Source organism: Manis pentadactyla, chromosome X (genome assembly GCF_030020395.1).
Source record: "Manis pentadactyla isolate mManPen7 chromosome X, mManPen7.hap1, whole genome shotgun sequence".
NCBI classification, from domain to species: domain Eukaryota; kingdom Metazoa; phylum Chordata; class Mammalia; order Pholidota; family Manidae; genus Manis; species Manis pentadactyla.
In genome coordinates, this window is record NC_080038.1 from 68,464,583 (window position 1) to 68,490,780 (window position 26,198).

The 26,198-nt window shown below is 41.2% G+C and overlaps 1 protein-coding gene across 6 annotated transcripts in view; it reads right to left on the bottom strand.

Annotated features, from left to right (window-relative positions):
* The window catches only part of LOC118921118 (protein PBDC1-like), a 118,674-nt gene extending 102,402 nt beyond the window's left edge, over positions 1–16,272 (bottom strand). For 2 of the 6 annotated variants that reach the window (XM_057495587.1, XM_036902719.2), the window contains exons 1-5: positions 16,061–16,257; positions 15,906–15,971; positions 14,601–14,660; positions 13,954–14,094; positions 3,966–4,092 (exon numbers count right to left, since the gene is read on the bottom strand). In XM_057495587.1, the coding sequence (XP_057351570.1) occupies positions 3,966–4,092; positions 13,954–14,094; positions 14,601–14,660; positions 15,906–15,971; positions 16,061–16,102 (436 nt within the window). In that variant the 5' untranslated portion in view covers positions 16,103–16,257. Of the gene's footprint in view, positions 1–3,965; positions 4,093–13,953; positions 14,095–14,600; positions 14,661–15,905; positions 15,972–16,037 lie in introns of all 6 variants that reach the window. The other 4 variants (XM_036902718.2, XM_057495589.1, XM_036902721.2 and 1 more) reach the window with 4 other exon arrangements.
* Positions 16,273–26,198: the final 9,926 nt, after the last annotated feature.

The window sequence follows — 26,198 nt, forward strand, 5'->3', positions numbered from 1 at the left end:
CACTCAGGACCCACCAGGCCATGGCTTGTATCTTACTCCCTTCATAAGATGCTGAGTTCTCGGATATGTAGATGTAGCCTGGCTTTTGTACTGTATCCTCTGGTCTCTCTTTTAGGAATAGTTGTATTTGTTGTATTTTCAAAAATATATATGGTTTTGGGAGGAGATTTCCACTGCCCTACTCATTCCACCATCTTGTGTCCTCCTGCTGTTGGTGTTTTGATTGGGATTACATTGAATCTTTAAATTGCTATGGGCAGGATGGCCATTTGGACAATACTCTTTCTACCCATGAGCACAGGATAGATTCCATTTATATGTGTCTTCTCTAATTTCTTTTATGAATGTTTTATAGTTATCAGAGTACAGGCTCTTCACCTTGGTTCGATTTATTTCTAGGTATTTCATGCGTTTTAATTCAATTGTAAATGAAGTTGTTTTCCTGTTGCTGAATCCACTAATTAGTTTCAATAATGTCATATGCAAATAGAGACAGCCTAATTTCTTCCTTACCGATTTGGATGACTTTTATTCTCTTCAACTTGTCTGATTGCCGTGGTTATGACCTCCAGTACTCTGTTGAATAAAAGTGGTGAGAGAGGACATCCTTGTCTTGTTCCTCATCTTAGAGGAAAACCTTTCAGCCTGGAGCCTGTAAGTATGATGTTTAATGTGGGTTTGTCATATTATGGCCTTCGCTATGTTGAGATATTATACCCTCTAAACCCATTTGTTGAGAGTTTTTACCATGAATGGGTGTTGAACTTTGTCAAAACATTTTTTCAGGGTCTATTGAGATGACCATGTGCTTTTAACCCTTCTTTTTGTTAATGCGGTGTATGATATTGATTTATTTATGAGTATTATACCATCCTTGCACCCCCTGGAATAAATACCACTTTGTTGTGATGGAAGACCCCTTTGATGTATTTTTAATTCTGTTTGTTAATATTTTGATCAGGATTTTTGGGATCTATATCCATCAGGCATATTGTATATAATTTCCTTTTTTGTGGTGTCTTTGCCTGCTTTTGGTATTAGAGTGATGCTGGCCTCCTAGAATGAGTTTGGAAGTATTCCCTCCTTTTCTACTTTTTGGAATACTTTAAGAAGGATGGGTATTAGCTCTTCTTTAAATATTTGTTAGAATTCAGCTGTGAAGCCATCTTGGCCTGCACTTTTGGTTTCTTGACTACCACGTTCAATTTCATTGCTGGTAATTCATCTGTATAGATTTACTGTTTCTTCCTGAGTAAATCTCAGAAGGCTGTATTTTTCTAGATAGTTGTCCATTTCTTTTAGGTTTTCCAATTTATTGGAATATAATTTTTATAGTATTCTTGATAATTCTTTGTATTTCTGTGGTATCTATTTTGATTAGTCCTTCATTTCTGATTTTGTTTATGTGTGTACTCTCTTTTTTTCTTTGTAAGTCTGGCTAGTGGGTTATCTATTTTGTTTATTTTCTCAAAGAACCAGCTCCTGTTTCCATTGACTTATTCTATTGTTTTATTCTTCTCTATTTTACTTATTTCTGCTCTGTTCTTTAATAAGTCTCTCCTTCCACTAACTTTGGGATTCATTTGTCCTTCTTTCATTAGTTTCTTAATTGTGAGTTTATATTATTTATTTGGGATTGTTCTTTTGATTGAGATAGGCTTATATTGCTATGTACTTCCCTATTAGATCTGCCTTTGCTACCTCCCAGATTTCAGGCTGTTGAATTTTTGTTTTCATTTGTTTCCCTGTATTGCTTGATTTCTGTTTTAATTTTGTCATTGATCCATTGATTATTTAGTAGCATGTTGTTAGGCCTCCGTGTGTTTGTAGTGTTTTGTTTTATTTGTGTAATTTATTTCTAGTTTCATACCTTTGTAGTCTGAGAAACTGCTTGATACAACTTCAATCTTTTTAAATTTATTGATGCTCTTTTTGTGGTTTAGTATGTGATCTATTCTAGAGAATGTTCTATGTACACATAAGAAGATGTGTATCCTGCTGCTTTGGGATGGAATGTTCTGTATCTTTTAAGTCCATTTGATCTAATGTACTATTCAATGCCTCTGTTTCCTTATTTATTTTCTGTCTGGTTGATCTATTAATGTGTGTGGTGTGTTAAATATTTCTAAAATGTATGTGTTACAATGTACTTCCCCCCTTTAAGCTGGTTGGTACAATTTCAATCTTTTTGAATTTACTGAGGTTCTTTTTGTGGCCTTAGTATATGATCTATTCTTGAAAATGTTCCATGTGCACTTGAGAAGAATGTGTATTCTGCTGCTTTTGGGTGTAGAGTTCTGTAGATGTCTGTTAGGTCCATCTGTTCTAATGTGTTGTTCAGTGCCTCTGTCCCCTTACTTACTTTCTGTCTGGTTGATCTGTCCTTTGGAGTGAGTGGAGTATTGAAGTCTCCTAGAATTAATCCATTGCATTCTATTTCCCCTTTTAATTCTGTTAGTATTTCTTTCACATATGTAGGTGCTCCTGTGTTGGGTACATAGATACTTATAATGGTTATGTGCTCTTGTTGGACTAACTTCTGTATCATTATATAATGACCTTCTTTGTCTCTTATTACTTTCTTTGTTTTGAAATATATTTTGTCTGATATAAGTAGTGCTATTCATGATTTTTCTCCCTATTATTTGCATGGAATGTTTTTTTCATGTCTTCATTTTTAGTCTGTGTACATGTTTAGGTCTGAAATGAGTTTCTTGTAGGCAGCATATAGATGGTTCCTGTTTCATTAACTATTCTGCCACTCTGTCTTTGGATTGGTGTATTTAGTACATTTACATTGAAAGTAATTATTGATAGGTGTGTACTTATTGCAATTTTATTGTCTTCTGCCTGTTTTTTATAGCTCCTCTCTATTCCATTTTTTTTCTCTTATACTCTTCTCCTGTGTTTGATGTTTTCCTATAGTGTTGTGATTGGATATGTATTTATTTTTTTGTTTGTTTTGGGTGTGTGTGTATATATTTATCATAGGCTTTATTTTTCTGGTTACTGAAGTTTCCTTACTATATAAAAGTCTACATTAAATTGCTGATTACTCTACTTCAAACACAATTTAAATGTTTTTTCTTCTTCCTTGTCCACATTTTTTGTATTAGATGTCATAATCTGAACTTTTTGTATATCCCTTGACTGATTTTGTGTATACTTAATTTTCTTAAAGAGACTTTTTATCCTTTTGTCTTTCTCTTCTCCTTCTGATGCCCCTGTTATGTGAATATTGTTTTGTTTGGATTGGTCACATAGCTCTCATCATTTTTTCATTCCTAGGGATCCTTTTTAATGTCTGTTCCTCAGCTTCTTTTTTTCCCCTGTTCTCTAATTTCCATCTCATTTACTGTCTCCTTTACATGTTCTAATCTGCTCTTAAATCCACCCATTGTATGTTTCATTTCATGTATTATATTCTTCAGCTCTGAGTGGCTCTTTTCAGATTTTCTATCTCTTTGTTGAAGTCCTCCCTGAGATCTGAATACTTTTCTGTAAATCCATGAGCATGTTTATGATGTTATTTGATGTCTTTATCAGGAATATTGGTGATCTCCATTTCCTTTAGCCCACTTTCCGGATTTCTGTCCTCTAGTTTTGTTTGGCTCATATTCCTCTGTCTACTCATTTTTTCAGTTTGTGCTTTTTCCTTTGTATTAGAGGTCTCTGCTATGCTTCCCAGCCTAGAGTAATAGCTTTATCAATTAGTTATCTTATGGTACCCAGAAGCTCAAGATTCTCTACTTGCTAGTTACCTGTCCTATTTTGTGGGGTCCACAGGTATTGGCATGGAGTGAGCAGGGCATCTTTCTCTCTGTGCTGGGAATTTGCTTCAGATTACAGCTTTGTGATCAGTTCAGGGGTCTCTGTTGTGCTTGCTGTTGGTGGGGGCAGCCCTCTTCCTGGCTTTCAGCAATGGAGGAACTTGAACCAGAGGGATAAGGGATGGGGAAGCCTACCTCCCCAGATGGGCTGTAATGGAGCCAAGGAAGCTGGGAGAGTCTCCTTCTTCCTGCCAGGCAGCAATATCTCATGCTGAAGCTGGGCCAAGTGTGTTGGTTCCTGACAGCATGCACAAGGAGAGGCCTAGGGAATGAATTGACAGCAAGGGGGATGGAGTATCTGGGACTCCTGAGATTTCCTGATCTGTAGGGCCAAGAAAGGGCTAGGGGGGTATCTTCTACCTGCCATTTCTCCTAGGGGTAGATTTCCATTCAACCCTTGCCCCTCTGGCCCCCCAACCACTGATGGCAAGTCTTTCAAACTGCAGCCTCTGCTATGGATCTCAGTATTGGTGGAGTGTGCCTGTCCTCCACATTGGAGTCTCAGGCTCCCCAAATGTTCCTCCTGCCCCTGGTTTCCCGCCCTGGTAATCAACAGAACCCAAAGTATTGTGGGTTCATGCTCACAGAGATATCCAGGGCCAATTATGTAGCACTCCAGGGCTTCTACCCACTCCCTGTTCTGTTCCAATTTATCCTGCCAATAGGCTGGGGTGGCAGTTCTGCTCCACATTAGCTCTTCCAATTTACCCTTTTCTATGTGGTCCTCTTTTCTTCCTCAGGTGTAGGTGGCCTGTTCTGCAATCTCCAGGTCATTTTCAGGTTTACTTACACTTGTTCTATTTTCTTCTTTTATGTGTTTTTGGGATGAGGAGTCCTCCTTGCCTTTTTATTCTGCCATATTTTTTCAGAAATCATGATGATTTTCTTTAGTGTTGTGATTAGATTCCTCTTTTTAAATTTTGTGTGTATCTATTATAGGCTTCATGTCTGTGGTTAACCTAAGGTTCAAAATAACTTCCTGTCTATATAACAGTCTATATTAAGTTGCTGATTGCACTATTTCTATTATTTTTCAATTTTATTTTATTTTATTTTATTTTGGTATCATTAATCTACACTTACAGGAAGAACATTATGTTTACTAGGTTGACCCCTTCACCAAGTCCCCCCCACATACCCCTTCACAATCACTGTCCATCTACATAGTAAGATGCTGTAAAATCACTACTTGTCTTCTCTGTGTTGCACAGCCCTCCCCGTGCCCTCCATGCACTATACATGCTAATCGTAATGCCCTCTTTCTTTTTCCCCACCCTTTTCCCTCCCTTCCCACCCATCGTCCCCAGTCCATTTCCCTTTGGTAACTATTAGTCCATTCTTCAGTTCTGTGATTCTGCTGCTGTTTTGTTTCTTCAGTTTTTCATTTGTTCTTATACACCACAGATGAGTGAAATCATTTGGCACTTGTCTTTCTCCGCCTGGCTTATTTCACTGAGCAAAATACCCTCTAGGTGCATCCATGTTGTTGCGAATGGTAGGACCTGTTTTTTTCTTATGGCTGTGTAATATTCCATTGTGTATATGTACCACATCTTCTTTATCCATTCATCTACTGATGGACATTTAGGTTGCTTCCATATCTTCGCTATTGTAAATAGTGCAGTGATAAACACAGGGGTGCATCTGTCTTTTTCAAACTGGAGTGCTGCATTCTTAGGGTAAATTCCTAGAAGTGGAATCCTGGGTCAAATGGTATTTCTATTTTGAGCACTCTGAGGAACCTCCATACTGCTTTCCACAATGGCTGAACTAATTTACATTTCTACCAGCAGTGTAGGAGGGTTCCCCTTTATCCACAACCTCACCAACATTTGTTGTTGTTTGCCTTTTCGATGATGACGATCTTTACTAGTGTGAGGTGATATCTCATTGTGGTTTTAATTTGCATTTCTCTGATGATTAGCGATGTGGAGCATCTTTTCATGTGCCTATTGGCCATCTGGATTTCTTCTTTAGAGAACTGTCTATTCAGCTCCTCTGCCCATTTTTTAATTGGATAATTTACTTTTTGTTTGTTGACGCATGTGAGCTCTTTATATATTTTGGATGTCAGTCCTTTATCGGATCTGTCATTTATGAATATGTTCTCCCATACTGTAGGATACCTTTTTGTACTATTGATGGTGTCCTTTGCTGTACAGAAGCTTCTTAGCTTGATACAGTCCCATTTGTTCATTTTTGCTTTTGTTTCCCTTGCCCGGGGAGATATGTTAATGAAGAAGTCACTCATGTTTATGTCCATGAGATTTTTGCCTATGTTTTTTCTAAGAATTTTATGGTTTCACGACTTACATTCAGGTCTTTGATTCATTTGGAGTTTACTTTTGTGTATGGGGTTAGACAGTGATCCAGTTTCATTCTCTTACATGTAGCACTCCACTTTTGCCAGCACGATCTGTTGAAGAGACTGTCATTTCCCCATTGTAGGTCCATGGCTCCTTTATCATATATTAATTTGAAATATATGTTTGGGTTAATGTCTGGAGTCTCTATTCTGTTCCACTGGTCTGTGGATCTGTTCTAGTGCCAGTACCAAATTGTCTTGATTACTATGGCTTTGTAGTAGAGCTTGAAGTTGGGGAGCGAGATCCCCCCCTATTTACTCTTCCTTCTCAGGATTCCTTTGGCTATTCAGGGACTTGGACGGTTCCATATGAATTTTTGAACTATTTGTTCCAGTTCATTGAAGAAAGCTGTTGGTAATTTGATAGGGATTGCATCAAATCTGTATATTGCTTTGGGCAGGATGGCCATTTTGACAATATTAATTCTTCCCAGGCAAGAGCATGGGATGAGTTTCCATTTCTTAGTGACCTCTTTAATTTCTCTTAAGAGTGTCTTGTAGTTTTCAGGGTATAGGTCTTTCACTTCCTTGGTTAGGTTTATTCCTAGGTGTTTTATTCTTTTTGATGCTATTGTGAATGGAATTCTTTTCCTGATTTCTCTTTCTATTAGATCATTGTTAGTGTATAGGAAAGCTACAGATTTCTGTTTGTTAATTTTGTATCCTGCAACTTTGCTGAATTCCAATATTAGTTCAAGTAGTTTTGGAGTGGAGTCTTTAGGGTTTTCTTATGTACAATATCATGTCATCTGCAAATAGTGACAGTTTGACTTCTTCTTTAACTATCTGGATTCCTTGTATTTCTTTGTTTTGTCTGATTACCGTAGCTAGGTCCTCCAGTACCACGTTGAAAAACAGTGGGGAGAGTGGGCATCCCTGTCTTGTTCCGGATCTCAGAGGGAAAGCTTTCAGCCTCTCGCTGTTCAGTATGATGTTAGCTGTGGGTTTATCACATATGGCATTTATTATGTTGAGGTACTTGCCCTCTATGCCCATTTTGTTGAGAGTTTTTATCATGAATGGATGAATTTTGTTGAATACGTTTTCAGCATCTATGGAGAAGATCATGTGGCTTTTGTCCTTCTTTTTGTTGATGTGGTGGATGATGTTGATGGATTTTCGAATGTTGTATCATCCTTGCATCCCTGGGATGAATCCCACTTGGTCATGGTGTACGATCCTCTTGATGTATTTTTGAATTCGGTTTGCTAATATTTTCCTGAGTATTGTTGCATCTACGTTCATCAGGGATATTGGTCTGTAGTTTTCTTTTTTGGTGGGGTCATTGCCTGGTTTTGGTATTAGGGTGATGTTGGCTTCATAGAATGAGTTTGGGAGTATTCCCTCCTCTTCTATTTTTTGGAAAACTTTAAGGAGAATGGGTGTTATGTCTTCTCTGTATGTCTGATAAAATTCCGATGTAAATCCATCTGGCCCTGGCATTTTGTTCTTGGGTAGTTTTTTGATTACCGCTTCAATTTCGTTGCTGGTTATTGGTCTGTTTAGATTTTCTGTTTCTTTCTGGGTCAGTCTTGGAAGGTTGTATTTTTCTAGGAAGTTGTCCATTTCTCCTAGGTTTTCCAGCTTATTAGCATATAGATTTTCATAGTATTCTCTAATAATTCTTTGTATTTCTGTGGGGTCCGTCGTGATTTTTCCTTTCTCGTTTCTGATTCTGTTGATGTGTGTTGATTCTCTTTCTCTCTTAATAAGTCTGGCTAGAGGCTTATCTACTTTGTTTTTCTCAAAGAACCAGCTCTTAGTTTCATTGATTTTTTCTATTATTTTCTTCTTCTCAATTTTATTTATTTATCCTCTGATCTTTACTATGTCCCTCCTTCTGCTGACCTTAGGCCTCATTTGTTCTTCTTTTTCCAATTTTGATAATTGTGATGTTAGACTATTCATTTGGGTTTGTTCTTCCTTCTTTAAATATGCCTGGGTTGCTATATATTTTCCTCTTAAGACTGATTTCGCTGCGTTCCACAGTAGTTGGGGCTTTGTGTTGTTGTTGTCATTTGTTTCCATATATTGCTGGATCTCCATTTTAATTTGGTCGTTGATCCATTCATTATTTAGGAACATGTTTTTAAGCCTCCATGTGTTTGTGAGCCTTTTTGCTTTCTTTGTACAATTTATTTCTAGTTTCATACCTTTGTGGTCTGAAAAGTTGGCTGGTAGGATTTCAATCTTTCTGAATTTACTGAGGTTCTTTTTGTGGCCTAGTATGTGGTCTATTCTGGAGAATGTTCCATGTGCACTTGAGAAGAATGTGTATCCTGTTGCTTTTGGATGTAGAGTTCTATAGATGTCTATTAGGTCCATCTGTTCTAGTGTGTTGTTCAGCGCCTCTGTGTCCTTACTTATTTTCTGTCTGATGGATCTGTCCTTTGGAGTGGTATGTTAAAGTCTCCCAAAATGAAAGCATTACATTCTATTTCCTCCTTTAATTCTGTTAGTATTTGTTTCACATATATTGGTGCTCCAGTATGGGGTGCGTATATGTTTGTAATGGTTATATCCTCTTGTTGGACTGCGCCCTTTATCATTATGTAATGTCTTCCTTTATCTCTTGTTACTTTCTTTATTTTGAAGTCTATTTTGTCTGATACTAGTATTGAAACACCTGCTTTTTTCTCTCTGTTGTTTGCATGAAATTTCTTTCTCCATCCCTTGACTTTCAATCTGTGCATGTCTTTGGGTTTGAGGTGAGTCTCTTGTAAGCAGCATATAGATGGGTCTTGCTTTTTTATCCATTCTATTACTCTGTGTCTTTTGATTGGTGCATTCAGTCCATTTACATTTAGGGTGATTATTGAAAGATATGTACTTATTGCCATTGCAGGCTTTAGATTTGTGGGTACCAAAGGTTCAAGGTTAGCTTGTTTACTACCTTACTGTCTGACTTACTGAGCTGTTATAAACACAGTCTGATGATTATTTCTTTCCCTTCTTTTTCCTCCTCCTCCATTCTTCATATTTTGGGTGTTTTGTTCTGTGCCTTTTTTAGCTCCCATCTACAGCAGTCCCTCTAAGATACCCTGTAGAGGTGGTTTGTGGGAGGCAAATTACCTCAACTTTTGCTTTTCTGGGAATGGCTTAATCTCTCCTTCATATTTAAATGATAATCATGCTGGATACAGTATCCTTGGTTCAAGGCCCTTCTGTTTCATTGCATTAAATATATCATGCCATTCTCTTCTGGCCTGTAAGGCTTCTGTTGAGAAGTCTGATGATAGCCTGATGGGTTTTCCTTCGTAGGTGACCTTTTTTGTCTCTCTGGCTGCCTTTAATACTCTGTCCTTGTCCTTGATCTTTGCCATTTTAATTACTATGTGACTTGGTGTTGTCCTCTTTGGATCCCCTCTCTCGGGAGTTCTGTGTGCCTCCGTCTTCTGAGCAACTATTTCCTCCCCCAGTTTGGGGAAGTTCTCAGCAATTATTTCCTCAAAGACACTTTCTATCCCTTTTTCTCTCTCTTCTTCCTCTGGTACCCCTATAATGCTGATATTGTTCCTTTTGGATTGGTCACACAGTTCTCTTAATATTGTTTCATTCCTGGAGATCCTTTTATCTCTCTCTATGCTTTAGCTTCTATGCGTTCCTGTTCTCTGGTTTCTATTCCATCAATGGCCTCTTGCATCTTATCCATTCTGCTTATAAATCCTTCCAGAGTTTGTTTCACTTCTGTAATATCCCTCTGGATGTCTGTACTCTCCCTCCGGACTTCATCCCTTAGCTCTTGCATATTTCTCTGCAGGTCTGTCAGCATGTTCATGATTTTTGTTTTGAATTATTTTTCAGGGAGACTGGTTAGGTCTCCCTCTGCAGATCCTTTCTCAGGTGTAACTATCTTGGACTGGACCAGATTTTTTTTGCCTTTTCATGGTGGTAGCAGTGGCTGTAGGCAGGTTGTGGGTGTGTTGGCTGGAAGAATAAAGTTCTTTCCTGCTTGCTGTATGCCTTGCCCTGCTCCGCTGCCTGTGACGGTTACCCGCACTCCTGGAGCAGCCACCAGGTTAGTCCCCTCAGCTGCTGTGGGCGTGGTGTCCATCAGAGCAGCACAGAGCCCTGTGGGGTGTGGCAGGCATGCCAGGTGCGCTCCTCTGTCCTAGCGGCCACTCTGCCGGGCAGCTCTGTGGCATCAGTGGCTTTTGGTTCTGGCCCAGGCAGCTGTGCATTGGGCTGGGATTCCAGTCGGTTGCTGGGAGTGTGCCTGCTCCCTCTAGCTCCACTGCAGGTGCGTGTGGGGCTCTTCCGCACAGGCTTCTCCCGGGCTCCTCTGGCTTCACTGCTGCCAGTGCACGTGAGCCCTTGCCTGGGCTGTTCGGTCGCACCGCTGCAGGCTAGCACAAGCCTCTCCTGTGGCACACAGATCTGCTCTCGGTCCCTTCTGGCGCTGCCATCCCCAGTGTGTGCTGCCACTCTCCTGCTACTGGGCCAGTGTATTGGGGTCCCCGCCAGTTGGAGGAACAACTGGCAGGCTGCTTATTGTAGTGAGGGGATTCAGAGCTGCACTGCCTCCCCGGGGTTCAGGGTGCCTAAGTTTCTCCGGTATTCCCAGCTGCCGGGACAACTTCGTCCAGCTATGGGGTCCCTGTCTCTTTAAGACTTGCAGAAAGCAATCACTTTCCTTTTTGTCTCAGGGGCGCCAGTTGCGGGGACCTGCCCACAGGTTTTGCTTTTCCGTTTCTCTAATATCCAGCACCCCGTGCACCTTGTGTCTGCGCTCCGGTTGCGGATTTCTAGAGTTCGTTGTTTAGCAGTCCTGGGCTTTCACTCCCTCCCCATTCCAACTCCTTTCTTCCCACCAGGTTTTTCGGGTGGGGGAGCATTCATGTCCCGCCTGGCTGCAGCTTGTATCTTACCCCCTTCATGTGATGTTGAGTTCTCACAGATGTAGATGTATCCTGGCTGTTGTACTGCATCCACTGGTGTCTCTTTTAGGAATAGTTGTATTTATTGTATTTTCATAAATATATATGTTTTGGGGAGATTTCCTCTGAACTACTCACGCTGCCATCTTCCCTCCTCTTTGATTGCACTATTTCTAATACAATCTAAAGGTACTTCTTTTACTTCTCCTCCACACTTTATGTATTCGATGTCATAATATGCACTTTTTGTGTATCCCTTGATTGATTTTATGTGTAGTTTGTATTCCTACTTTTGTTTTGTTTTAATTTTGTACTTGGTTGGTAATTAATTGGTCTACTATATTTACCGTGGGTTTATTTTCACATGTGAAAACCATTTAGCCTTAGGAACATTTCCATCTACAAAAGTCCTTTAACATATCCTGTAATGCTGTTTTAGTTGCTATAAATTCCCTGAGCCTCATTTATCAAGGAATTGTTTAATTTCTGCTTCAAATTTGAATGACATTCTTGCTGGTTAGAGGATTCTTGGTTGAAGATCCTTCTGAAGTCTCCATACATTAAATATTTAATGTCATTTCCTTCTGGCCTATAAAGTTCATACTAAGAAGTCTGCTGATAGCCTGATAGGGTTTCTCTTTTAAGTAATTTTTTTCTCTCTCTGGCTGCTATCAAAACTCTCTCCTTATCCTTGGTCTTTGCCATTTTAATTACGATATGGCTTGGTGGTGTCTTCCTGGGGTTCCTTTTGTTAGGGGCTCTCTGTGTTTCCATGAACTTCATGTCTATTTCCATCCCCAGATTGGGGAATTTCTCAACAATTGTTTCCTCCTAGAGACTTTCTATCCCTTTGTCTTTTTCTTCTCCTTCTGGTAACCCTATTATGTGAATATTGTTTCATTTTACTGGTCACAGAGCTCTTACCATTTTTTCATTCTGAGAAATCCTTTTTTTCTTTCAGTTTCTCACCTTCATTGTGTTCCTGTTCTCTAATTTTCATCTCCTTCATTGTCTCCTCTACTTGTAGCAATCTATTATTCATTCCTTCCATTGTTTATTTCATTTCAATTATTGTATTCTTCATCTCTGAGTGGCTCTTTATCAGCTCTTGTACCTCTTTGATGAATTCCTCCCTCATTACTTCTCTGCTGATCGGTTGAGCATATTGACTGTGACTTTGAAATTTAATCAAGAGGATTAGTGATCTGTATTTCATTTAGCCCTCTTTCTGGTGTTTTATCCTGTAGTGTAGTTTGGGACATATTTCTCTGACTTCATTTCTTCAGGATTTCTGTGTTTCTTCTGTATTAGATGGCTCTGCCATGCTTCCTGGTCTAGAGAGTAACAACTTTTTGAAAAAGGTGCCCATTGGTGCCCGAAGATCAAGACTCTTTGTAGTCCAGTGCCTGTTTCTCCTTTACAAAAGAACCCCAGTTCCTGTTGGTAGACAATGGGCAGGGCCACCTTTCTGTCTGTCTGCTGGCAGTGGTCTCATTTCATTTCACCTTGTAGTTTGCCTCAGCTGGCCCTTTGTGATCAGAGCAGTAGCTTCTGCTGGGATTGTTGTGGGCCATTCCATTCTCTGCCTGCCCTGCAACGATGGTGGGGCTACAGGGTTAATAGGGTGGGCAGGACAGTTATGCAGTTATGGGGTAGGCCAGGGCAGCCTGGCATCTGTGAGGTGCAGAGCATGAGGCTTGGCTGCCCACTGGAAGGGATGAGCTCTAGGAGCTATCTACTGCAGTTGCCACTCCAGTTGTGATGAGACAGAGCCAAGAAAGCTGGGTGCACCTCCCTGTGCCTGTCAGGCATCAAAGTCTCATGCTTCTGGGATGAGGGGTTTAGCCCTCCAGTGGTGTGAAGAGAAGCTCTTTGGGGATGAGCCCCTATCAAGAGGTATGCACTGCCTGGGTCTCCCAAAACTGCCCGACTTGTTGGGCTGTGGGAGGGCTGAGAAGGTATGCCCAATTGCCCTTTCTCCTGCAGAGAGAGCATTGTGCAACCCTCACCCCTCTGACACCCCTCTCATTGCAAACAAATCTATCAAACTAAAATCTCTCCTTTGGGTCTCAATGGGACCAGCAGAGCATGCAAGTTTCTGTGCTACCATATTGACTGGTATTTCCCAACATGAACAATATTTTACCCTAACAAAATACTTAAATCCTTGATTACAGAATTAAAATTTGATTTCTTAAGTAGATTCTCTGTTGTTTTTATTACTGGCTAGCTCAGGCCAAAATGGTTATTCATTCCCAATGAGGCACAAATGAGACACAGTAGATGTCCAAAAGTCACAAAGTATTGTCACAAAGTTTAATTATACAAAACAAGTACATTCAGCAGAGGCAATTTTCCAAAGATCAGTAACAGCCTGTTAAGAATTAAGTTCACATTCTTCATAAACCAAAGGCCTACTCTTAGGAAAGAAATTTTCCCAAGTTTAAGAGTTTTAGTGCTCTGTAAAACAACAAGATAATCAAGTATGGAATGCAAAGCATAAGTTTTCTAATATCCATGGCTTGTGATAATGTGAACTTAAATCCAAAGAACAAACATTTCCCTTTACTGTTTGCCAATCTTCCATACAAGCCTTCTGGCTAAACTACTCACATAGTAAATTTATTCCTCCTCCCCTGAAAGGGCTGGGTAAGTAGGGGTGAAATGTCCAAGTCAAAAAGGAAATAGAGTCAATGGACATAAAAAACCCATAAACCAGGAAAACATTTATTTAATAATGATTATAACTACCTAAAAGCCCTGATTCTTTATGCATTTTCTTTAAAACAAACCACAAGAGGTCTAAATGTATAAAAGTGCATTCACAAATCAATAATTGTTGGTCAGATGCTAGGCAATATTTGAGAGAGAGAATTCTTACCTCTTTAGCTGCCTCTGATTTGAGCTCTTCTGGGTCCAAAACATCTACCCTGAGTCTCTCAAAATTTTCCCGAAACTCAGAGTAGATTTGGTCATCCACTTTGGTGAGTTTCAGGAACTGTGGGTCAACTGATGAAATCAGCTGCCAAATTAATAAGACAACATATAGATGCTAGTCTCTAATTTACTACACTTCTATCCCCACTCCCCCAGAAAACCCTTATGGTTCTTAGGGTAGAAGAGTTCATTAGGAAGTATAGGGAGCCTAGGCTCCAGATGAAATCATGACAGTCTGAAAGGGCCATAATATACTATAGTCTGTTCCACCAATTCAAACCCTTTTGACCCTAGTACTGCCTGGCTACTGCTGTCTATGGATTATTCATTCAGTCAACAAACATTTCTGAGGTGCCCACTAATGGGCCAGGCACCCTTTTGCCAGTCATCCGAACACTGGGCAAAAAGCACAGCTCATTGCCAAAACAAAATTCATTTTCACCACCCTGTTCTCTATGGATAAGATCTTACAGTAATAAAATTTATCTCCAAAACACAACTGTTTGACTTCCTGAGAATAGTGATTAGCAGAGCACCATGTACTACAATTATATATTTAATCCTGCTTAATAATGAAAACAAACAGCTCACTTTGTAGTAGACTTCGGCATGCTGCATTGCTCTCATGGCCCAAGCCATCTCAATATCAGGCTGCAAAGGAGTGAAGAAAGCCAGGTCAGAAATCTCCCAATCCTGCTACTAGAGAACAAATTAAGGAAGTCTGTGGATGTCTAGTTAATGCTTAAGAGGGCTACCAAACTTGGTGTTACTGTCAAAGGATAAAAACTGGACTAATGGGTTTGGACATTATAATACTTTTGTCCTTATGACAATCAAAAGAAGCTACCTACACAGTCTAATAAACAGAATGAGCCACAGGCTATCTTTTCCCATAAGCTAGTGAAAGTGTGGGAGACTACACATTAAGTGGCAGATATACTGCCTTCTCAGAACTGAGTCAAATCATTGTAAAACTGCAATAATATACCCATATGTATCACTGAGTTGTTGAGAGGACAAAATAAAATAATGGAACTGAAATTACTATTTACTTTTTATATTAAAATCATCACTTGTGTTTATCAGACAGCCAATTCCACATCCTATAACAGGTAAAAATGAATTGGTATCAGGAAGAAGGCGAGGTTATAAATAAGCCTTACCAAGTACTCACCACCCCCTTCCATTAGAATCGATTACACAGATATATTTCACTGACCCCAGAAAAAGCCATTTGCATTTTTTACGTCCATGCTTTAGACCAGGCCATTTTCCTGACTGCCAGTCCATGCCATTTCTCCACCCACATTTTGAAGATCCACTTCTAGATCTACTTCCTCAATGAAGTCTTCCTCTACTGTCTGGTTCTTAGGGATTTCTTCTTCAGCTAAACTTTGAATCTTACGCCCTGATCCACTCATGTAGCATACAGTACATTTTTATTTGGGTATTATTACTATTCCTATGTCCCTGTCCTGTATCTCAAAACACATCATGTTTTCTCCTTCAGGATCTATACCGGGCACGCCATAAGCCAGCAGAACTTTACTCTGCACAAGTGGAAACATTTCGGGACCTTTAAAAAAATACTGATTCCTCACTCCCATTCCCCAGATATTCTGACTTAATTGGTACGAACTGTGTCCTGGACATCAGGATATTTAAAAGCTTCCCAGGTGGTTCTAAAGTGCAGCAAAGTTTGGGAACTACTTCCATTGGCTTTAGTCTTGTGTTTGTAGACCAAAAAGATTAGAGTAAATTAAAGGCATAGTTTCTGACGTACGTGGAGAGACTCTACAGAAGATAACAGGGCTGGCGGTTACAATTTCGTGACAGGCCTGTGCAGACACCCCAGGCTAGCTAGGTGAGGGGAAGCTATGGGAAAGTCTTACTCACATCGTTGCCATAAGATTCGGCTGGGAGAGAAAGTGCATGTGCCACAGACACCAGTTCCCCGGAAACCTGGGAAGAGAAAAGTGGAGGGGAGGGAGAGTTCAAGGCTCTAACCGGCTCGTCTTCCCCGCTTACCCGGCTCCAGAGCAGCGTCTCACCGGCTCATTAGTTCCACGAGTCGCCTCCATGTTGCAACCCATAAGCGTGGCCCCACTTTCCCGGAAATGACTTTTTTGTGCTCCTGCTGCAGTTGATTGGAAAGGAGGGCTGGGTAAGAGTGTCTCTCGTCCGGCTGCGCCTGCGCACACCCTCCTAGCCTGAAGGCGGTGCTCCTGGGCCCCGCCTCACCCGCGCTGTGCGGGACTAAAGCGTTTCCTTGCAAGGTCTGGGCTGCTAGTGTAATCTGAAGTAAATGAATACTCAAAAATATCGGGTGATCATGGGAAGCATAAATTAGAGCAGCTAACTCATCTCCACTGCACACAGTGCCTGTCAGAGATTGGAATTCACGCTCTTCATTTGAATATGCAGGAGCTCACACACACGCGCGCGCGCGCGCACACACACACACACGCACACACACACTTCTCCCTTAGGAATTTCTCAATACGCTATTATGAGCTCTATTTAACAAGAAAGTCTGGCTCGAAGACCTAGAGTGACTTACTTCCGGAAGACCATAAGAGGGAGGGATGAAGTTCAAACACAGGCTTGTAGCACTCCAACCTGGAACTCTTCTCAATGCACCACACGCTTTGTCCCTCTTACATTCTTACTCCTGGTTGAGGAAAAACGTAACTGTACTGATGAAAAAAAATGTGCCAAGTCATTCAAATTTTATGAGTACTGATCTCTGAAGTATTTCAAAATGCTTTCCTTTTATTTCTTCCCAGCTATAACTACCTTTCTACATCCAAACAGAAATTAGAACTTGGAACCGCAAAATACACGTGCAAGATGGGAGGCTGGATGAAGGCAGACAATAGTGAAGCAACTGACAGTGAGTGGCCCATTGCATCCTGGAAGCTGAGGAAGATTATCCAATATAATAATGATAGTTAACATTAATTGAGCTTTTAGAGTGGGCCAGGGAATTTACTGGGCATTCTCTAGGCAGTAGATCATTGCAACAGTTTGGTAGGTTCGGAACTGTTATTATCCCCTTATGATAGATGAAGAAACTGAAGCTTGAGGAGGTTAAATTACTTCTCGTGATCATTTAAAAATTGATGGCGCTTGGACATTTTGTAAAAAGAACTTTGCTTTGAAAGTCATGAGATGTCTGTGATGATACTGCTCATTTGTGTTATTGTACAAGCAGCTGCTCTTTTTCCAGCTTCAGCCTCCCAATCTACACATCACTTTTTTTCTGCGGCTTCAAAGATACTGAGGTCACTGAGGGTAAAATTAAAGAATTGGAGGGGCAGTCAGCATAAATAAGATTGGAATGAAATACAAAATTTATTTGCCTCAGATACACCTCAATCCATTGGCCTGGCTTCAAACCTTTCACACCATCTCCTGCTCATGACATTGACTATTTCCTTCTGTACTGGAAGTACTGATTTATGTTCCATAGGATACAGGCAACTAAGTCAATAAAGAAAAATCAAAGGAGATGCTACTTTTTGGACCACTGACTAAGCTCTTTTGTGCTCCTGCCATCTGTCACAGTTTGAGAGTTGGGGAGAGCCTTCCACTATTGCTAGAGGCTGAAACGGGAAGTATTATTCTGGGAAGATGCTGAGTTTATCATTAGGGATTGCTTCTCTTTGACTGGTGCAGAGAAAAACTTCCCAAAATATTAGCCCCCTTGGATCGTAGGCTTAGAAATAGCCATGATTTTAAGAAGGGGGTGAGAAGTGCTTTGTATGCTCACTATGAGAGAGTTGAGGCTTTACCCTAAAAGCAATGGTAAGCTATTGAAGGCTTTTAAGTAGACCAGCCTCATGATCAACCTTAAGTTTTAAGAAAATCACTAAAACACAACGTGGGAGATGAATTTGGGGAAGGCAAAACTGGAGGCAGAGAGACCAACTTGAAGGCACTGGGTGATGAAAATCTAAGCCAAGGCACTGACAGTTTAGATGGATTTTGAGAATTAACAAGGAAAATAGAATCAATAGGACTTTTTGACTAATTGTATATGGAGGATAAAGAAGAATGAGGATTCTGGTATGACTCCCAGGCTTGAGAATAGGATTTGGGGATGCAAGTCATTGAGCTAGAAAACACAGGAGGAAGGATGATGAGTTTAATTTGAGGAGCTGAGTTTGAAGAGCCCATGGGGCATTCAGATAGAGCGTACTAAGTCAGAGGGAGATCTGGTCAGAGACATAAATCTGATAGCTGATACTCTGGTTTTAATTGAGCTGTCCCAAGAAAACTATGAAGAACTATGAAGACGCAAGGAGCAGAAGGCCAAGGACAGAACTATTTATGAAGAAGAAAAGGCAGTAAAATAAAATAATAAAATAAAAAGAGTTGTCAGTGAGACATCAGCAAACAACCAAGGGAGAGTCTCACAGAAGCCAAAGGATAAGAGAACTTCTGGGAACAAGTGGTGAGCCGCGTCCAGTATCTTGGGTTGAGCACACTCAGCCCAGAAATATTGAGAGGTCATTGATAGTCTTAGCAGGAGCAGTTTTAGTGGAATGGTGAGGGCGGAAGTCAAATGGCAGAGGGTTGAGAAGCAAGTGGGAGTTAAAGAAGAGATGACGATGACCATAGAAAGTCCTCCCAAAGAGTTGCAGCTAGAAAGACACACGAGGCCCAGGGACTTTTAAAAATTGTAATAAAATACCCATAATTTAAACATTTACCATTGTAAACATTTTTTTAGTACAGTTCAATAGCATTAAGTATATCCACATTGCTGTGCAACAGGTCTCCAGAACTTATTTATCCTGCAAAACAGAAATTCTACACCCATTAAACAACAACCCCCAATTTTCCCCTCCCGCCAGCCCCTGGCAACCACCGTACTACTTTCTGTATGAAAATTTGACTACTTTAGATACTGCATTTAAGTGGAGTCGTATAGTATTTGTCTTTTAGTGATTGGCTTATTTCATTTAGTATAATGTCCTCAAGGTTCATCCATGCTGTTGTCATGTGACAGTGTTTCCTTTCTTTTTAAGACTGAATAATATTCCATTGTATGTATACAACACATTTTGTTTATCCATTCATCTATCAGTGAATATTTGGGTTTCCTCTACCTTTTGGCTTTTGTGAATGATGTTGCTATGAATATGGGTGTGCAAATATCACTTTGAGACCTTGCTTTCAGTTCTTCTGGATATATATATACCCAGAAGTGGGATTGCTGGGTCATAGGGTAATTATATTTTTTAACTTTTGAGGAAGCCAGGGCCTTTTTAAATTACTATTTTAGATTTAGAGAAACTTAAGTGTACTGGGGAATTGGCCTTATGCAAAAGACTACCCTTGAGGTTGAGCTAGGTGAATCCCCAGAGAAATTGGATGCACAGAGGCAGCAGAAACAGGAAATTGAGATGCTCTCTGTTTCCTCTGTGAAGCATGAGAGGGCAGCTGAGAGCAAGAGGGAATGTGTCAAATTCTTGTCTTGAGAAATCCTGCATAGCAGTTCAGAGGAGAAAGAGAACCAATCTGACAAGCAGATGGAGGGAAGTTTCCAGGGAACAGCTGAAAATAGAGGACATCATTCTGCAAGGGTAGCGGTCCGTATGTAACCCAGAAGTCTGAATGTAAGATGGGTCATCCACATGGATGCTGAATGAATGCTAATGAATGTGGAGGCCTGACCAGGAGGTCAATGGGCAACAGTAAAATGGGGGCGCGGGGCAGGAGGGGGAACAGCGTGTAGACTCGAGATGATGGCCAAATCGGTGCCTGACAAGTGAATATGAGTTAGAATTCCAAGAAACACAACCGGACTTCTACGTGAGGAAGCACTTAGGTAATTTGCTTTACCTAATGTTTTGGACCGATTTGTTGCCTTTAAGTTTTAAAGAAACCTATTAAGATGTATAGTATGCGCGTGGTTTGTTTGTTAGGATTTTTTTCTTTTAAATAAAGGCACTTCTCACTACTCAAGTACTCACAGCCTTGGATACTTTCAGAGACCAGGAATTGAGTCCTCAAAATATTGGAAAAGCCAACTGCTTCTGTACCCCCAAACAGGAGGAGATAAAACCGTCACCCAGAGCCTTTCCCATCGCCAGGCAAGGGAACCCGCGTAGGCAGAGGTATCGGAATAAGTGTTGGCCTTTGCACCCACACCTATTGTTTCGGATGGACTCCAAGTAGCTGGCTATTAAAACAAGGAAAAGAGGAATGCACCAGGAATAAAAGGCAGCACATAAAAGGGGAGAGTCAGTGGATGTTAAGAACTATATCGAGGAAAGACCTTTCGGTGTGGGATAAGACAACTGTAGGTGGAGGTCTTCTGTGACGATTCCCTCTCTTTCCTGGAAGCGCTGCTGAGTTGACCTTCAGCTTCCATACTCTAAGACAGGTAATGTGGACATGCCATGGGCAGAGCTCTGTAATGCCAGAGATAATAGGGGTGTGGTGAAGATGAAAGCTGCAACTGTTGGAGCTAGGGTGTCATACGATAGAGGAAGGCATCTTACATTATTGAATATAAGTTTGTCAGTGGCAAGGCAGTTGAGTGCATGCTGCTACTTGCAGGTGGTGAAGCCATGTAGATACTCCCTAAAAGTATGGATCACATGGTTTGGGTGGCTGTCAGACTATATAAGGAAGGTAAACTTGAAGGTCTTTGAAACTGGTCACTAAAAGCTGGGAGGAAAAAAATAGGGATATGGTCAGAAACCATGTAAGGTGATCTACAAAAACAGAAGGTCTGGATAATAAAAGAGTTTGCCATGACAGGTCATTGCCTACAGGGGCTGTCTTGTGTCATCTGATAAGGATGTTTCATGGGAAGACAAGGTGTTAGAGAAGACATCTCAAATGATTGTGTCCACAGGGTGAGTTCTATGGTCAGGAGGGAGCACAGCCGTGACCTCGGGATGCCTTCACAGATTGGAGCTTGTCCCAGAAACCTCGTAGTAACATAGCCTCAAAATACATAAAGCAAAAATTGGAAGAATTACAAGCAGAAATGGATTAGAACAAATCCGTTAAAATAGTGGGATATTTTAACATATCTCTCAGCAATTGGCAGCTCAAACAGCCAACAACTTAATAAGAATTTAGAAGCTTTGAACAACATATGAACAAACTTGACTTAATGACTTAATGGATAAGTCCAGAACCCCGAACCCAAAATTATTATAATACACATTATTGTCAAGCATCCATGCAACATGTATAATAAGTCCATTATAGTGTGTGACAGAGTACATCTCAAAAAAATAACAGAGTCCAATTTATGGAGCCATAATTGTTATGAAGTAGGGTGTTCTGGGATAATGAGGTCAGGGAGATATTAGACCCAAACTGAGTAGCAAAATAGGCAGATAGTCTTCAGGAACATGGCTCTGATGGACTGTTTGGCTATTGGACTTTAGACAGGAGAGCAAACTCAGTTGGTCTTGAAACTTGTAACCAGAAGCTGGGAGAAAAAAGAAAATCTGAGACTGTGGTAGGAAATCACGTGAGAGAGCATTCTGTGAAAGCAGAAAACCCGATTTACAAAATGTAACGGGGGCAAACGGAAGAGATGGCCAGTGCCGTCTTGCTGAAGCTGTTGCATGTGAGCACGGTGCTCATATTCCAGGACAGCTTTGTGGTCAGGAGGAAGTATGATAGTTGCTTAAGATGCCATCCTGGACAACCTGGCACAGTTGTTACAGGAGGTGACACAATGCACGGTGTCCCTTCTGACATGGGGACTCACAAATCCCTGAAAATCTTTCTCTGTCGTGGGGTGCAGTGACCAGCAGGAGTTGACATCAAGACACTGATGCCACCAATACCTCTCTCTTACTAAAAGGTACAGTTACTCACTAGTCGCCATATGTTTCCCTCTCAGTTTTGTGTTATGTCCACAAATCCCACCTCCATCCTGTCTCCTTACATCAAAAGTAGCTTTAGTGTTCCCACGGGCTGTGATAAGATAGTGCTGTCATTCTGGCCATGGACTGCTTTTTGCTCTTTTGTAGCTGATGAACAGATTTGCTTCTTAGGCAGGAAAACTCAAGAAACACCATTCAATATCCATTACCAGCTAGTAATGAACTCAGACCTTGAATTCAAGGCTTAATTCCTCCATCTACAGTTTTTGCACAGGGTCTCTCTCTTGTTCTCTTTGCAAATAGTAAATGGGAAGAAAAATACCTAACTTGTGGAGTTATTCTGATATTACTGAGGTAGTGTGGAACATAGCCTAATTTAGGAGAGCTCCTCAATGTATGGAAACTATACTTTTATTTGCTATTAATAAGCAGCTATATAAAGAAATGATGCGCTGCATTCTGTGCCAGGGGCCAGGAGACCATTCAGGCTCCTTGTTCAGAAAAAAAAAAGTGACAAGTTGAAAGCAGCGATGTCACATAAATGAATGGAACCTACAGAATATGGGATGGGCCCCACCAACAGAGTTCACAGGTGAAATCTGCTATCTTTAGGGGAACTGGCAGGCAAAGTTAGCCCTTCAACCCCAAGCATATTTAGGACGCATGTAGGTCTGAAAGTAGCAGCACTTTTCCTGCGTAGGTTTTGGGGATTCAGAATTTCTAATACTCTGAGAAACAGGCAACGCAGTCCAGTGAGTCAGAGTAGAAGGTATCTATTCTTCGAAGGACGGGCTTCCATATTCACACTCTTTCACTTCTCATTTCTGCTGTCCCTGGTGTGCCAGGGGATTGTGTTATAGAAGGTATTATAGGAAGACTGGGCCCCACAAAGACCTGAGAATGATAAGAAAGGACTACCATAATAGCGCTGGATGTCATTTTGCCATCCTAATTAAGACGTATTCTTATGTGAGTGTAGAGACCTTGGTTTATTTCACAAAGGGGTGTTAAAAGAGCTTCCCTTTTAGGAATCCCACCTTTAACATGGCACCATCTCTTTACCCTTAGTGGGGTTTGCATTCCATTTAGTTTACATTTTATTTCCCCCTTGCGTTCCTGATGTCTCATACGCAGCATATACCTCATGACATTTTTCATTCAATCTCCAGTATTCGTTGACAGCCTACTCAGAGGTATGCCCACATGTGGCTAAGCCCTAGGTATATAATAATGAATAACGCATGGTACCATCTTACAAGGCATTCATCCTAGTGAGAGATATTGCTACATTAAAACCGATTATTTAGAAAACAGGCAGTAGTAATTGGAATGACAGAGATTCCAAGGAATAATACAGAGGCTGACATAAATTAGAGGTGTTCCACGATTCTTTTGTTGGATGAATGGGTTGATGACAGTACATCCAGGGCATTATTGTGAGGAGACAGAGAAGCTATCCTTGGGGTATGGTGGAGTCGGCACAACTCCTGAGGTGAACACACTTTGGGCCTAGGTTGAAAGCTTCTGACACATTAAGTTGCCAGGAAAATCCTGGGAATTTTCATTAAATACTGATTTAATATTGCTTACGAGTAAAGGTAAGGAAATAATCATTCTGTTAACTGCTGAGTCTGGATCACATGGGACTTGAACTGTCCCATACCAGTCAGTGTGTGTGGGGTGTGTGTGTGTGTGTGTGTGTGTGTGTGTGTGTGTGTGTGTGTGCGCATATGCCTGTGTGAGTATATGTTTAAGAGAGAGAATGCCTCCCCAGGCACACCAGGGGTAGTTCAAGTGATCTGAAATTAGGCCAGATTTAAAATCACCTCCTCCTTGGAAATTACCAACCTTACTCTCCCATTCAGTCTCAGGGCCATGATAGTTTATGTTTAAAATATGTCATCTTTTCCTTCAGGGGGCACCCTGGATTTTACTATCCATGTGACTTTAGCTTAGGCAGGTTTCTGAACCTCACTGAGCCTTGGTTTCCTCATTTCAAAAGTGGAAGTTTGGGGTCGGGGGGTGCGGATGAAGAGGCAGAAAAATCTCAATCATAATATAAGTTGACCATGGGGATGGAAGTGCAGCATGGAGAATATAGTCAATGGATCCATAACATCTTTCTATGTTCACAGAGAGTAACTGCACTAGTTGGGGTGAGGATTTCATAATGTGTGTGTAACTGTTGAACCACTGTGTTGTATACTTGAAACCAATATAACATTGTATATCAATTATAATTTTAAAAAGTCACCAAAATAAAAAAAAGGTGGAGGTTATAGTCACACTCGCCTCACTTGGTTGTTTTAATGATGGAATTGTATAATAAATGAACATATGAGCTCTTAGCACAGGGCCTGGAACCTAGTAAGTGCTCAGTAGATTCTGGATCATCCAGAATGCTATGGACTTTCATAGCTCAGACTTTCATAGCTCAGACTGAGGCTGTGAGATTATTTTCTGCAAAGGTGCCTTTGCCCCACATCCGCGAAGGGTGGGAAGCCTGGGGCAAGTGAAGGGGAGAAATAGGCATAAGTTAGCTCTGGTAGTTGTGGGTCCAGCTGCAATTTCCTGGTGCTGTGGTGAGCTAGAGCTGCCACATTGGTGGGGCATAGACCCCAGTCATGCCTGTCTTGCTGCAGTGTATCATAACCATTCCTCAAGGGAAGCTCTGAAAGCTCCACTAAGCAAGCACAATACCAGGATGTCAATAGGCAAGACTTCGGGCTTTGGAGGCAGCAGCCCTGGGTTTCAAGAAGAAAAATGAACCAAGCCCATGATTGGTCTCTCTATATAGACACTCTTCTTCCCTTCTTTCCTTCCCTTGTCTTTATTTACTTTCACTCTCTACTACCCCTCTCTTCCTTCTTTCCTGTTTTGCTTCCTTATAACCACACGGCAATTTTTCATAGAAACACAAAACCCCTTTCAATGTTATTAACACTTGCTAATCCAAACCCCTTCTCTAAATGTTCTCAGCTAGAAATGTGGAAAAGTTTTGCCTCGGTTGTGCTTTTCTTTAACTGATTGGAACAATTTGGTCATTTAGGACTTGTATCAAATTTTCACTCAGAGCCCCCTGAAGCCTTCCCCACACCCATATTTCAGATTTCCTTTATCTTTGCATTCCATTCAATTCCAGTTCATTCCATTCTTGGGTGACGATGTGGAATTGTATGTCAGAATATGCCACCAAGCCGTCCCCTGCCTGAGCCTGGCGATAATCTTTGTGACCATCACACCCTGGCTGGCGCTGCTGAGTATGTTGATGCAGAGCTTGTTAGGAGTTCTGGAGAAGCCAGAGAAGAGGCAGGGACGAGACTGGTGGTGAGCTTGTTCTGCTAACAATGTGTTTACCCTGTTCTGATTCAGCCATGTCTATAGATTTCAGGGCTCACCAGTATCCAGGGCTCACCAGTAGATTTCTCTGAGAGTGGCTGCTGTGGTGCTTGGTGACACACGGGCATCCTTTGTTCTGACCACAGGCCCACCAGTTGCACTGATCACCTGCCATGAGAGGGAGCTGTTTGGGCTGCGGCAAGTGACTTGTACTGCTCCACCAGCCTTATGGACAACAACTATTCCAGGTTTTACTCTCAACCCCTCATTGGCTTCATATTTGATCCCAAGGGAACAGGGCCAGGAGACAAACCTGAGTAAGGGATATAGTGCTATCTTCAGAACCGCCACATCCCTCGACAGCTGCAGTGCTGTTAGTGGGCCAAGTTGGGCTTCCTGGATCTTTCTTCCTTAGGACGTCATTTCCTAGTATCCTTTTCAATTCCTAAATTGAATAGTCCCTTGATAGGAAAGAAATGGTATCTCGCTGTGACTATAACTTTTTATTGCCTGGCTAATTTTGAAGTTAACCATCTTTTCCCATGAAGGATGGGGCATGTGGCGGGGGGGGGGTCGTGAGGTCCATTTCTGCAGGTCACCACACATGCTCAGCAATGCCTGGAATGCAGCAAGGGATGCCATTTAATGTCATGGTAGTAGGATACGTGCTACATTATCTGACTCCCACAGAAAAGAGACTGCTGGGAGGTAAATTAAGTACTAAGAGTGATCATACATTGGTTGTGGAATTATGGGTGATTTTTTTATTCATTCTGGTAACTTTCCTCTACTTTCTGAGTCTTCACTAGTGAGGGTGTCAAGACCATATAGTGGGTTAAATACAAGAATGAGTGCTGGTCAGAGAAGACAGAGTGAACTGCCTCTGCAGGCATTGCTTGTGGCCTTTCCCTGAGGTACAAGGAAGCAAGAGAGAGAATCCTTCTGGGCCTTGACCCTGAATTGTCAGGCATTAATTCATGACCCTCAA